At 39.2% G+C, this 12714-nt stretch overlaps 1 protein-coding gene across 1 annotated transcript in view; it reads left to right on the top strand.

The window, feature by feature from the left end:
• Nucleotides 1-12489, top strand: part of MARCHF1 (membrane associated ring-CH-type finger 1) — an 88311-nt gene extending 75822 nt beyond the window's left edge. The window contains exon 4 of the mRNA XM_026499594.4: nucleotides 8177-12489. Coding sequence (XP_026355379.1) covers nucleotides 8177-8475 — 299 coding nt within the window. The 3' untranslated portion in view covers nucleotides 8476-12489. The remainder of the gene's footprint in view (nucleotides 1-8176) is intronic.
• The last annotated feature ends 225 nt before the right edge of the window (nucleotides 12490-12714 follow it).

Here is a 12714-nt window from a genome sequence, read left to right as displayed (position 1 = left end):
CTACAGAGTTGCTGGTCAGGGGGACAGCTCTTAACTCAGGTAATTTCATGTGGAAACTGTAGTGACTTCCACAAAGGGAATCATCTGTACTTATGTTCAAACTGTACTTAAAGCCTGACTTCCCAAAGCACACACTTATGGGGAGTGTGGGCATCTGTATGAGCTGGTATTATGTTCATCTTCCTTTGGCACTGGGACTGTGAGTGCTGAGCCTGAATTTACTTTTCAAATTTGAAAAGACTGCTTAATTTAAAAGTCAAAATATTTTAAATCCGCCCTGAAAACCTTCAAAAACATTTGAAGAGGAACAAGTTGTCCTTTAACCCAAATTGAGGTTGAATATAAAACAGCAACATTTTTTGAACTGCAATAACAATACTGCAGAGAAAAAAAATTCTTCATGTGCTTTTAATGGTTGTTCTTTTAGATTAAATAAGCCTGCTGCCCCAGACAGCTCTCTCACTTTTCTATCACCTGTAATGACAAAAAAGTCAAAAATCAGAGTCTTAGTACTTGAAACTTTAACACCCTCGATTACCCATTGCTAACTCTAATTTGGGGGAGCAATGCTCCTCCACCTTACCTTTACATACTCGAGAAAAATGCTCCCGTATACTATTCATGCGTTAAAAGCAAAACACAAAAGTACAGACCAAGAAAACACAATTTATACTATTGGAGAAACTGTCGGGCAGATTGGTTTTTAATGGAGGTATAGCTGATGTATAATATGTTTCAGGTGTACAACAGAGTGACTGGACGATTCTATACATTACAAAATGCTCATCACAGTTAAGGGCAGTTACCATCTGTCACCATATAAAGCTATTACAATATTACTGACCGTAATCCCTACGCTGTACTTTCCATCCCCATGACTTAATTATAGCTGGGAGTTTATACCTCCCCTCACCTACTTCAACTTTTTCCCACCCCACCCCCTCTGGCAACCACAGTTTGTTTTCTGTATTTATGAGTCTATTTATGTTTTTTTGTTTGGTTGGTTGGTTTTGTTTTTTAGATTCCACATAGAAGTGAAATCATATGGCAGGTGCACATTTTGTTGCCCCAGGACTATGTAAATGTATACAGCACAAGGCACTAACATAACAAATTGCTTCTTTCACCGGCCTGACTCACCTGTGAGCCTCTAAGTATCACCAGGGCAGGGGCCATGCTTCATTATTCAGAGAGCACTTAGTATTGGTTGCTAGCTCTGGCTGACCCAGCAGATGAGAACTATGGCTAGTGCCATACTCGTTCGCTGTTAACATCTGCTTTGAGTAGGTGTTAAAAATCACTTCCCAGCAATCCATATAATGTTTTCCTTTTGAGCACTGTTGTTTAAGCATTCCTTTTTATATGTAATTATATGTGCTGCTATTGTTAAGCCAAATATGATAAACACGGGCTTGAACTCCTTGTCAGAAGGCTGGGGTCTAGTTCTGCCTTGGTCACGGACTAGTTAGTTACCTTGAATCAAATAATCACTCTGACACTCAAATTCCTCATTTGTAAAACCAAGTTGGACTGAATACCCTTCAAAGGTTCTTTCCGATTCATTTTTCAAAGACACCATGAACTGAAACACTGTTTATACAAATACTGCATATATATTTGTATAATTTATATGTATTTATATATTTTGTTCTATTCATATTTATATATATTTATGTATTTGTATCTTTACTCACGGTGAGTATTACCATTAAAACAAGTTAAGGAACATGTTACAAATATGTGGTTACATATCCAACCAGAGAGAAGCAACGAGGACTAAAGGAGAAAACGGCCTCCCTAGTCCCACTGCTCACACACACCCTTACACAAACGCGTTTTATAACTCTGCATAACCTAAGCACCCAGCCAAAAATACCCCAACTTACCGCTTAGATGCTTTTTCTAAATATATATTGTCCCTGCAGCTGTTATATGAGACAGGTTCTCTTCTGCTGTTTAAAAGTCTTTTTAGACACATGCCAGCTGTCTGCAGTTACATGACGTGCTACATAAGATATGCAGAATACTCTGAGAATTCCACTTTAAAAGCTGGACGAGATTTAAGAGATCACTGTTTTAAAGACGAGGAAGGAAGTAATTTGCCTCATCTGCAGCTTTATTACAAACACGCACCTGGGAGCTTGTGGTTTACCCAATTTGACTCCCAGAGAAAACCAAGAAGCAAGATATTACAGGTGACCTTGCATGTGTTCCTCCAATGGAGCGAGCTGGGAAATATATTTTCTGAGAAACAATATAGCTAGAAAGTAAATGAGCCTGAGTCTGAAAGCGGATACATCCCAGTTCACAAACCATTGTCCTTAGAGTCTGGAAAGTGTGGCATCAATGTCCCCTAACAAATAATACACATAGGTACCACTTAAACATTTCAGGACCTTTCAGTTGATTTTTGGTGAGATTTCTGAGCTTTTCTCCATGAAGGGAATTACCAAGTGGGAAGCATGCCCAGAGCCACAGGGTGAGGGGGTGTAGTGCTGCCTGAATACAGTGGCCTGGCTGGTAGCTGACCGGACTTTCTTCTCTCCTGGTTCTGGAGGTTTTCATTGCCTGGAGCCCAGATGGGACATCCAAAGGGTGAAGTCCATTGAAGTTAGAAAGGTCTTACTTAGGCACCAGGGAAAGCTTTGCTCTTGATCCACAAGTGCGATCGGCCAAAGATATGTACCATTTAAATCACTCAGATAGCAACAATAACCTACATAGCACTTTCTATGTCAAGGACTAGTCATTTAATCCACACTAACAACCTAGTGACGCAAATACTACTATTACCTTCATTTTTAACGACAGATCAGTTATCTTTTGCTGGATAACAAACTATCCCCAAACTTAGTGACGTCAAACCACACACATCTATTTCACTCCTAATTCTGCAGAACAGTTGGGCACTGCTCCTGGCTGGAGCCAGACTAGCTGCTCTCTGCAGGTTCAGCCCTGTGTCTGCAAACAGCCGGCACCTGGGCTGGCTGCTGCATCATCAAGACTGGCCTCCTCTCCCTGTCTGGCGGCGGGCTTGCAAACAACCGAGCTGTGTTTTTCACCACACCAGGCTTGATGGCCCTGCCTTCTTCACACGGCAATTCGTGTTTTAAAAAGTAGCAAGAGAGCAAGCCACACACACAATGTGAACACTTTTGAAGTTTCCGTTGTGTCATATTTGCTGTTGTCCTATTGGCCAAAACAAGTCATGTGTGGCCATAGCCACAGTCAAGGAGAGAGGGGATGGAAACCAAAGAACCGGGGGCGCCTGGGTGGCTCAGTCATTAAGCATCTGCCTTCAGCTCAGGGTGTGGTCCCCAGGGTCCTGGGATCGAGCCCTGCATCAGGCTCCTCTGCTGGGAGCCTGCTTCTTCCTCTCCCACTCCCCCTGCTTGTGTTCCCTCTCTCGCTGGCTGTCTCTATCTCTGTCAAATAAATAAATAAAATCTTAAAAAAAAAAAAAAAAAGAAAGAAACCAAAGGACCGGGTTACAGGGAGGCATGAGCCTAATGGGAACTGTTTTTGACCAAGCTACCAAAGATGTGAGAACTGAGACCAAGAGAATAGCAGATAACAGGCTCTCAATACCTCAAGGAAATGAAACAGCTCTGTGAATCAGGATGGATGAGGATGTAAAGACTGAAGCGGCTGATTGTTACGAATAAAACCCATAATCCTCGAGCCGCCTGGGTGGCTCAGTCTGTTGAGTGTCTGACTCTTGAACTTGGCTGAGGTCTTGCCCTTGGAGTTGTGGTGAGTTCGAGTCCCATGTTGGGCTACTTAAAAAAAACAAAAACCATAATCCTCAAGAATGAGTGGGGTTTGTACATGGGAAAACAGCCTTTGAGAAGCTATTAACCATAATAAGGGACATATCCTATTGGGGTTTGGTCTGCAAAGAAATTGAGTAAAAGTTTAAATTATTTGGGATTTGGGTATTTCTTAGCCAGGAAGGAGAGGGCTTCTGGGAGTGAAGATGAAGAAATAGTGATTGTAAAGGAGATAAGAGGCTGTCGGTGGCAGTGGTCCTGTTAATCAATAAACTCTAGTCTCAGGTTCTTGAAGGGGAAATGCCCTTAAACAGTCCCAATCCACATCTCCTTACCCAAGCCCAATGGAAAATGCAGTGACGAATATCAGGAAGAATTTTTTTTATGTGAAAAGATAATTTACAAATTGTATTCTTTCATTCATTTTTATTTTTTTATCCAAGTTCTATAAATAGTTACTTTTACCTGGAGTCCCCAGTTTTCCTCTCTGGCTTGCTAGAAAAATCTTGCACAGACTCAGAATCCCAAGAGCCTATGATGAGCTGAAAGGTGCATTTGCTTTTCTTCATCTACAGTACATTTACTTGCTCTTTAAATATCAATTTCCCTACAAATTGTGGGCTGGTTTCTGAGGCCCTGGTAGCACTGCACATTCAGGCAGACACAATGCGGCACTTTGATTCATCTAACTACTTTAGGAAGTCTTCAATATCATATCACAGGATAAATCTACAGACCATCTTACGCCTTTCACAGAAAACCTATTAGCATGCCGATTGTCTGGGGACAGCATGGAAGACAGTGCGGCCCTCCAGGACCACATCATATACATGCAATTATAGAAAGGAAGCTGGAAGAATTTAATCGTATGTTGAGACTGCTTGAAAATTTATTGCCTGTTCATGTAGGATTGGCATGACAATATGAACAGTGAATGAGTCAAATTGATCAATTATGAAGGACAAGAGAAGACTTCCATTTCCTTAAAAAATGGTTGTGGACAGGGATGCCTGCGTGGCTCAGTCGGTTAAGCATCTGTCTTCAGCTCAGGTCATGATCCCAGGGTCCTGGGACTGAGCCCCGTATCAGACTGCTTGTTTAGTGGGAAGACTGCTTCTCCCTCTGCCTGTCGCTCCCCCTGCTTGTGCTCTCTCTCTGACAAAAAAATTAAATCTTTAAAAAAAAGAAAGAAAGGAAAGAAAGAAAGAAAGAAAAAAAGAGAAAGAAAGAAAGAAAGAAAGAAAGAAAGAAAGAAAGAAAGAAAGAAAGAAAGAAAGGAAGGAAGAAAGAAAATGGTTGTGGACAGAATACCTGCTTCTCCAAGCTCCTTCAATTCCTGCCCAAGAATTTCTAAGCAATGTTTCCCATTAATGTTTAGAGAAAAGGGATGCAGACAGTTTCTTCCTAAACCTACAGAAACTCCTGAAGAAAGATTCCCAAGCACAAAGGAAGAAGTACATACAATCTCCGAGAAATGAACAGATGGGAGAATTGCCTCAAGTTGGATTTTCCAAATTCCTCTTCCAAACTGGGCCGGTAGAAACAACTTTGTGCTCTTGGTATTGCCAAGTTCAGGTTCCAGCTTCAAATATGTATCAGTAAGGACAAAGAACTCCTTGTTTACACAAACGATCCACAAGGAACAAGATTTTGTGCCTTCTCTTTTCTCCCACCCTTCCTTATTGTGGACATTCTTTCTTCTTTACAGAAGACAGCGTAGAACTAGTCCAACAAGGTTGAATATGAAGACAATTTTCTGAGTCTCAATAATAAGGAGGTAAACATTATCTTACCAATGGAAACATTCTCAGGAATCCACTTAACCCCATGTTGTTAGCATCTCTTCTCACAACATCCTTATAGTGAGTTTTCCAAGGTAAAATCTTACAATTGCTCAATAGTATCTTCATAGAAAATAAAAATCTTGCCCACTCGGTCAAAGGCAAAGAGGAAGATCAGGCTTTCTCTAGGAGAAGATGGTCATGTGAACAGGGCTTCTGGATGTGGGGCAGGGAGACACTCTGTGCTCTAAACTTTGTCAGTGAATATACAGAGGGCCTTGACTTCCCAAACATATGAAGGAAGAATGACTGAGGGAGAAGAAATTGATTCAGAGAACCTGTGAAAGAAAGTGGATGGATAAGACTGTCTCCCAGAAGTGGCAGAGAAAATGGCTAGTCACTCCCAGCCCAGATTCTCAAGTATATTCTGGGTTCTGGTTACTATTTCAGGAAAGAGAGGTAGGGCAAGAGTGGAGTCTTCTTCAGACCATCCACCCAAGAAAGCATAGCTTCATGGACAAGTGAAGAAAGGCTGGCACCTCTGGTTATATTGAAAAGACCGAGGCAAAGCAATGCAACCTGGAACTTCAAAAGCTTTCATTCATCCTTGAAATATGTACCGAGCAAGGCACTGCGGAAAACAAAGACCAACCAGACATGAATTCTGTGCTTGTCAAGATTATGGTGTGGCAAAGTAAAAATAACTCGTTAGAAAGTTAGCTCATGCCACAAGTGGAAGAAATAACATGAAACCGTGGAAGTGGTGAAATGTATTACCAGCTAGAAGATGCTCCTGAGCTGGGTTTTGTGGGACAGGTAGACCTGCAGACACAGGGACGCAAATCCCAGAGAGAAGAAATATCATGGACATTTCCTCAGAAATGGAAAACCTCCAGGCACTTACTGAGAACAGCCGGTAGTGTGATTTAGCAGACAGAGGGGAAAGTTAGAGGTAATTCATGGGGACTTCTCCCCCCGAAATGGGAGATAAAGTACATGTTTTCTCCCACTTGTCTGTGGTTAAAACATTCCAAATACATAGAAACTACTGATTGATATAGTAGCCAAGAGCAAAAAATCCTTCAAATTTGGAGAACTCCAAGATATCTGATTTGTATATTGAATCCTCCCTGCCAATTTCCTAATAAATGAAGCTTAATTTTTCTACAAAAATTCTCAACCTCGGCACTACTGACATTTTGGACCAGATAATTCTTCTTGGGGAGTGCCATCCTCTACACGGCCGGATGTTACACAGCATCGCTGGCATCTGTTGACTAAAAGTCAGTAGCACCCTACCCCAACACGAGGTAGAACAATAAGCCGTATCTCCAGACATCACATGTCCCCCGGGGGAAAACCAGTGGCCTCCCCTGAGTCCGTATGTCAGATGATTGTTCTCCTTGCATAAATAGAACTAAGGTGGGAGCCAAACAAGCCCTAGTGTTTTTCCTTACAGCAGGATAAAGCAAGTATCACTGTTACAAAATATAGGTAGGACATTTCCTATAACTCTATTCCGTGTTATAAGGAAAAGTAAAACCCAAAGTAGAATCATAGATTTTCATAAACTGTGATTTCTTTTTTTTTTTTTTTAAAGATTTTATTTATTTGACAGAGAGAGGCAGCCAGTGAGAGAGGGAACACAAGCAGGGCAAGTGGGAGAGGGAGAAGCAGGCTCCCAGCAGAGAGCCGGATGTGGGGCTCCGATCCCAGGTTCCCGGGATCACGCTCTGAGCCGAAGGCAGATGCTTAACGACTGAGCCACCCAAGCGCCCCGTCATAGACTGTGATTTCTAACCTACTCTTCCCGGTCCAACATACTGAACGTGCTCTTAGACTGGACAGCTTTTCACCTGAATGGCAACAGCTATGCTCCACACCATCCTGGCGTTGCAAGAGATGGAGTCTTGACCACCACGTATTTAACAGTCATAATTATGTGTGGCCGAAATATTGTTAAACTCTTGTGCAAGTTTTAAAAATTGTGAAAGCCAATCTCTAGTTATGATGGTACATAGTAAGAGAAAACATCGATATCTAAGAAAGTGGTGGTTCTCGTGACAAAAAGATTTATGAAACAAAAATGCCTAAGTACTAAATTTTATGCATGTCTTTACTCAGGAATTCTTTCTCTCTCTGGTGAGATGTGGCAGCTTCTTTCACTTCTTTTTTTCTTTTTAGTTTTAAAGGGAATGAGGGTGGGGAGGGGGGCCTGTATGTACAATCCTATAGAAGTACCTATTTACCCTCTTAAAAGAATTTAAAACTGATTCTTCCACTTAGTATGTTCACTATCTTTCCTTAAAGATTAACCTCTAAGGAATAAATGTCAAAGTGTCAAAAGTCCAATATCATCTGATAACCATGGTAGGTACTTGATGCTAGGAGAAATAAGATCATCATGGCGGTAGGTGAGAGAGTTTCTTCATGTACAATTTTACCAGTACGTTTAAGAGTTGAGAACAAGCAGTTCTGGTTATAATTTTTACTGCCTGTTAACAATATCTTCTTTATCCACAAAGTTAGCGGGCAGGCATGGTCTTTTGAAGGAGTCATAGAAAAAAATGACCAAACCCATTGATAACAACTTGGGGGTAACATTCTCTCTTTCTTACTTCAAAGGTGTCCTTGAATGGCCATTTTGGACAAAACTGGTTGTGGTGGCCATTGGCTTCACGGGAGGTCTCGTCTTCATGTACGTACAGTGTAAAGTCTACGTCCAGTTATGGCGCAGGCTGAAGGCCTACAACCGTGTGATCTTTGTGCAGAATTGCCCAGACACTGCCAAAAAGCAGGAGAAGAACTTCTCATGCAACATCAACACGGACATCAAGGATGCCGTGGCCGTGCCTGTATCACAAACGGGTACAAATTCACTGCCATCTGCGGAGGGCGGTCCCCCCGAGGTTATACCAGTGTGACGGAACCAGTTGGGAGTTTCTTCGCTGAAGAATATCTTTCTAGCCCTTAGCCACTACAAATGACAGAAGTGATCCTGAAGTATTCACTCCCTTTATCTTCTTTGTCCTGACTCATTTTCCTTACTTTGCTCAAAAAGGAAAGGACCAAAAAAACCACCAAATGACCAGGATCCCATGAAGCAGTCCAAAGTGTGATAGAGAAATGTGAAAAGTTTGCTAGAGAGTGATTTCTAAGACAATTAACAACCAGTGGAGCAAGGAACGCTCTTAGGCAGGGACGAAAGCCTGAATGGACACACACGTCTTCACAGGAGCAGGAGCAAGTTTAAGAATACAGACTTGAATTGCAATGTGTATTTCTTCTAAGGCCTCGTAATGTTAACTATCTCATCTGGAAATAAGAAACATACTTGGTTTTAAGCTTGAAATTGTCTGCATTGTCCTTAAGTCATATCAGAAGCAAACTTGGGAGGACGCATATTTTGATATTCATACTTTGACAGCTAACAGATTTTTATGGCTATAGTGGAGTGCAGTTGTTTTAACAGATGCATGTTTTTAAAATAGATGCAATACACATTTGAAGATATTAATACTTGGAATTATGTTCAAATCATGAACAGAAGATTTTCAGAGTTTTTTGGGTGTAATTAGTGCTGTTAAATACCCACAGAAGCTGAAATCAACTATCAGGTCCTATATTTTATCTGGTCCCCGTAAAACAGTGTTGTCCAACAGAAATATAATGTGAACCACAAATGCAGGCCACATGCATACATTTAAAAAATTTTCCAGTAGCCCCATTAGAAAAAGTAAAAATAAATAAGTGAAATTAATTTTTATATTTCATTTAACACTATATATCAAATTATTTCAATGTCATGAATATTAAAAATTAAGATATTTTACATCCTTTTTTATGAACCAAGATTCGAAATCCAGCGTATCTTAATTTGAATTAATCCTATTGTTCAGCACAGCCCTAAAATTAAGAGGCAGAGCCTCTGCTCCATTTAACAGATGAATATTTCAAAACAGCAGCTTAATTCATTCTTTTATTCAAAGTCTCACAAATGTTATAGTTTTATAAAGCACTAAATTAAACAAATTAAATAACCCGGTTGGTTAAAGAGTTAGGTGAACTTACCATTTCTTTAAAGGGTGAAAAAATGAAAGTATAGAAAGATAAAATGATCGACCTGTAGCAAAGTCTGAAATTGTTCACTACTATAAAGCACATAGGATAGGGAAACAAAAATTAAATATTTTTGTTAAGTCAAATGTGTAAGGTTTTTTTTTTCTTTAATCCACATGTGGTATCAACTTGACAGATGAGTAGTTATGACTAAGCATTTAGACTATTTTAAAAAGCTGACAGTATTTCCCTTGCTCAGCTGGGAAGTAAAGATATTCAACAGATTTTGTGATAAGTAATAAATTGAGTTGTTTAGGTTTGGCAGTTGATTATTGTGTTCTTTGCATATTCATGTAAAACTGAAGCGTGAATGATATTGCAGTGAGCTACATTAATGATTATAGAGGATTATAGAGTTAGTGACCCGTCAAAGAAAGATGTCTCACATTTAAAAAGGTGATTTATTTTTGTTAGCTGTCATATTTATTATTGTGAAAAGGCAACCATGATGGCCGTAAGAACCAAAGCATGGGTATCGCATTGCACAAACCTGGGTATCACACTGATGCACTTTGTAATTACCAGTGTGCTTGTTCTTCACGGATTATCATAGAAAAAAGGAAAAGGAAATAACCTTTTAATGAGGAGAAACATATGAATATTAGTAGTGGCTGACGCTGAGTCCAAATAGTCCCAATTCCTAGAAATAAAGAAACGGTAAACAATGTCAACTTTGTGTGTGTGTGTGTGTGTGTGTGTGTGTAATGTGTGTGTGTGAGTTCATGTATGTACATGAGAAAAACATTAAGGTTTTTGGCCAGTCAGGAAACAAAAGGTTTAAAACTCATCTTTCTTAAAACTTGTTGTGGAGGGTATGGACTAAAGGGACAGGGAAACAAAGCTGAAGTAACTAAAGTGTACCATAATTTCTGCACAAAGGACATACTTGTAATAAAACAAATCCATGAACCTTAAACAAACTAAACTTTGTATTAACTTTCTCTTAAATTTCCATTTTAAAGGTTTAAGATATATACTCATAAATAGCTAAGCTTTGGGTGATTTAATCATGGCACATCACCCAATAGATTAACCTTGATTCAATTTTTGTTAATTTTCCTAAGCTTTACTTTTCTCAGAGCTTAGCAAGGAAACGTGTTGTTTAAAAATATTCCAGGGGGCGGTGGGAGGGTGGGGTAATCTGTCACCAGCAAGCAATGAAATCTTGATTTCTCTTTTGTTTGCTCCGGAAGGAAAAGGATTATTTACCTTAATTACCACCAAAAATACTGTTTAAATTCTGTACAGACCTAAAGCAAGATAGGTAAGTGCACAGCTCATTTCTCAGCAGGAGACGATTGGCTAAAGTAGGCCTTGTTTATTAAGGGCTACACTTAACACTAAGAAAACATTTCTAGAATGAAAAGTAAAGATAAGCATTACTGTCTTAACCCTAAAATATGACATGGTGTTTTAATACCATACCTAAATTCTCAAAATTAACTTGTACAGGCTTTGACTTTCTTGTAATGAGAAAATAATACAGCTCCCTACCAGGTTAAAAGTCAGCTTTTTATTCTGCTCTTCTTCTGACCTTTATAAACCCTGAACTCCTGAATTTAAATCTTTTAAAAAAAGTTTTCCTGCAATGGCTGTTTATGGTTCAAACCATTGGAAATAATGATGTGCGTTTAAAACCTAATACTGATTTTCTTTCCTATTCTGTGTGGCAACTGCCCTTTCAATGAAAGGATTTGGCTTTGTGACAATACTTTTGTGGACTGGACATACCCTTCAAAAACTACTCTCCAGAAGGACCATTTTTTTTTTTGAAGCATGTTTACCTGCTCACGTTAGAAGTAAAATGGAAGTGAATCAAAGGACTGAAATCGAAGAAGGAACAACGCAATTCTGTTAAAAACCCTGGCTTTTTATAATCATGCATCTGGTAGTATCAATACCATAAACCACAGACATTTATGCTGTTAATTTTTAAAAGAACTCTCACTTTTATTGTATCAAAGATTGAATCGTAAAGGAATGAAATCCCAGTATTTTTTTAAAAGTGAAGTCCAAAAGGCAATTAAGCTTAAGAACAAACACAAGCAAAACAATAATGAAAGAAAAAAATATCAAAACAAAAATGATCCAATCAACGTGGGATACAGTAATGGAGAAACTGAAGATAGGTGTATATTGAAGGAGTCTCTTAAAATGCCCCAGGATTAAATCTCACTCTGAGCTGCTATTACATGTGATCATTGTCCCAGACAGCCGCATTTATCTTGTTTTGCAAAAGGTCCTCAGATACCTCTAAAACATCTACTGTTTGGCTGGAAAATTAGCTCATTAGGGCAATGACATCATTAAGATACTCTAATTGTCAAGGGGGTGAGGTGGGAAAGATTACTGCATTCACCTGACAGTTCACCTTTCCTTACCTTGCCCAATGAATATTTTGGAACAAAGTAGAGCTCTTTAAACTTATTATCATTATTGTAGTTGTTACGTAATAATTGTATAGGACTTAACTTTTAATTAAGAAAGATGAAAAACCTTTTTTCTTTCCTTAAGTCAGCCCAAAGGTGCTATTTTACATATCAATACAGCTCAAAGGAAGTACTGTTATTTTGGGCTGCAGTGTTTCCTCCAAATCCGAAGAAAGCCCATTTTGAAATTGGAGATCGCATTAAAACAAACAAGGAAAAATTATTTTAACTGTGTGCAATTTTTGAGATTGAGCATTTGTACTTTTTTGGTTTTACCTAATTCTCTTGCATTAACAACTTACTGTTTTGTGAATAATGTGTACTAAGACAAATTAAGGAAAATAATGATCTGTGAAAGAAAGACTTTGTATATTAAACAAGTGACCTAAACTTCTGTTGTGGTTTCTACACTCTTTGCCTAATTTACCAGGATTTCTGCAGATATGTATCTGCAACATTCAAAAAAGCTTGGGTTCCTAAGATTTTACAATAGTCTGCATTTCTAAGTAGGGCCTGAACATATTCATATTACATTAAAGCCAGCACAGGCTGACCAACCCCGACACTATAGAAAGGAATAAAGAGATGCATTAACAAAGGAATACTTTAACTCAG

Source organism: Ursus arctos, unplaced genomic scaffold, assembly GCF_023065955.2.
Source record: "Ursus arctos isolate Adak ecotype North America unplaced genomic scaffold, UrsArc2.0 scaffold_11, whole genome shotgun sequence".
NCBI lineage: Eukaryota > Metazoa > Chordata > Mammalia > Carnivora > Ursidae > Ursus > Ursus arctos.
Note: the sequence above shows the minus strand (reverse complement) of the source record. Positions and strands in the feature narration are given on the sequence as shown.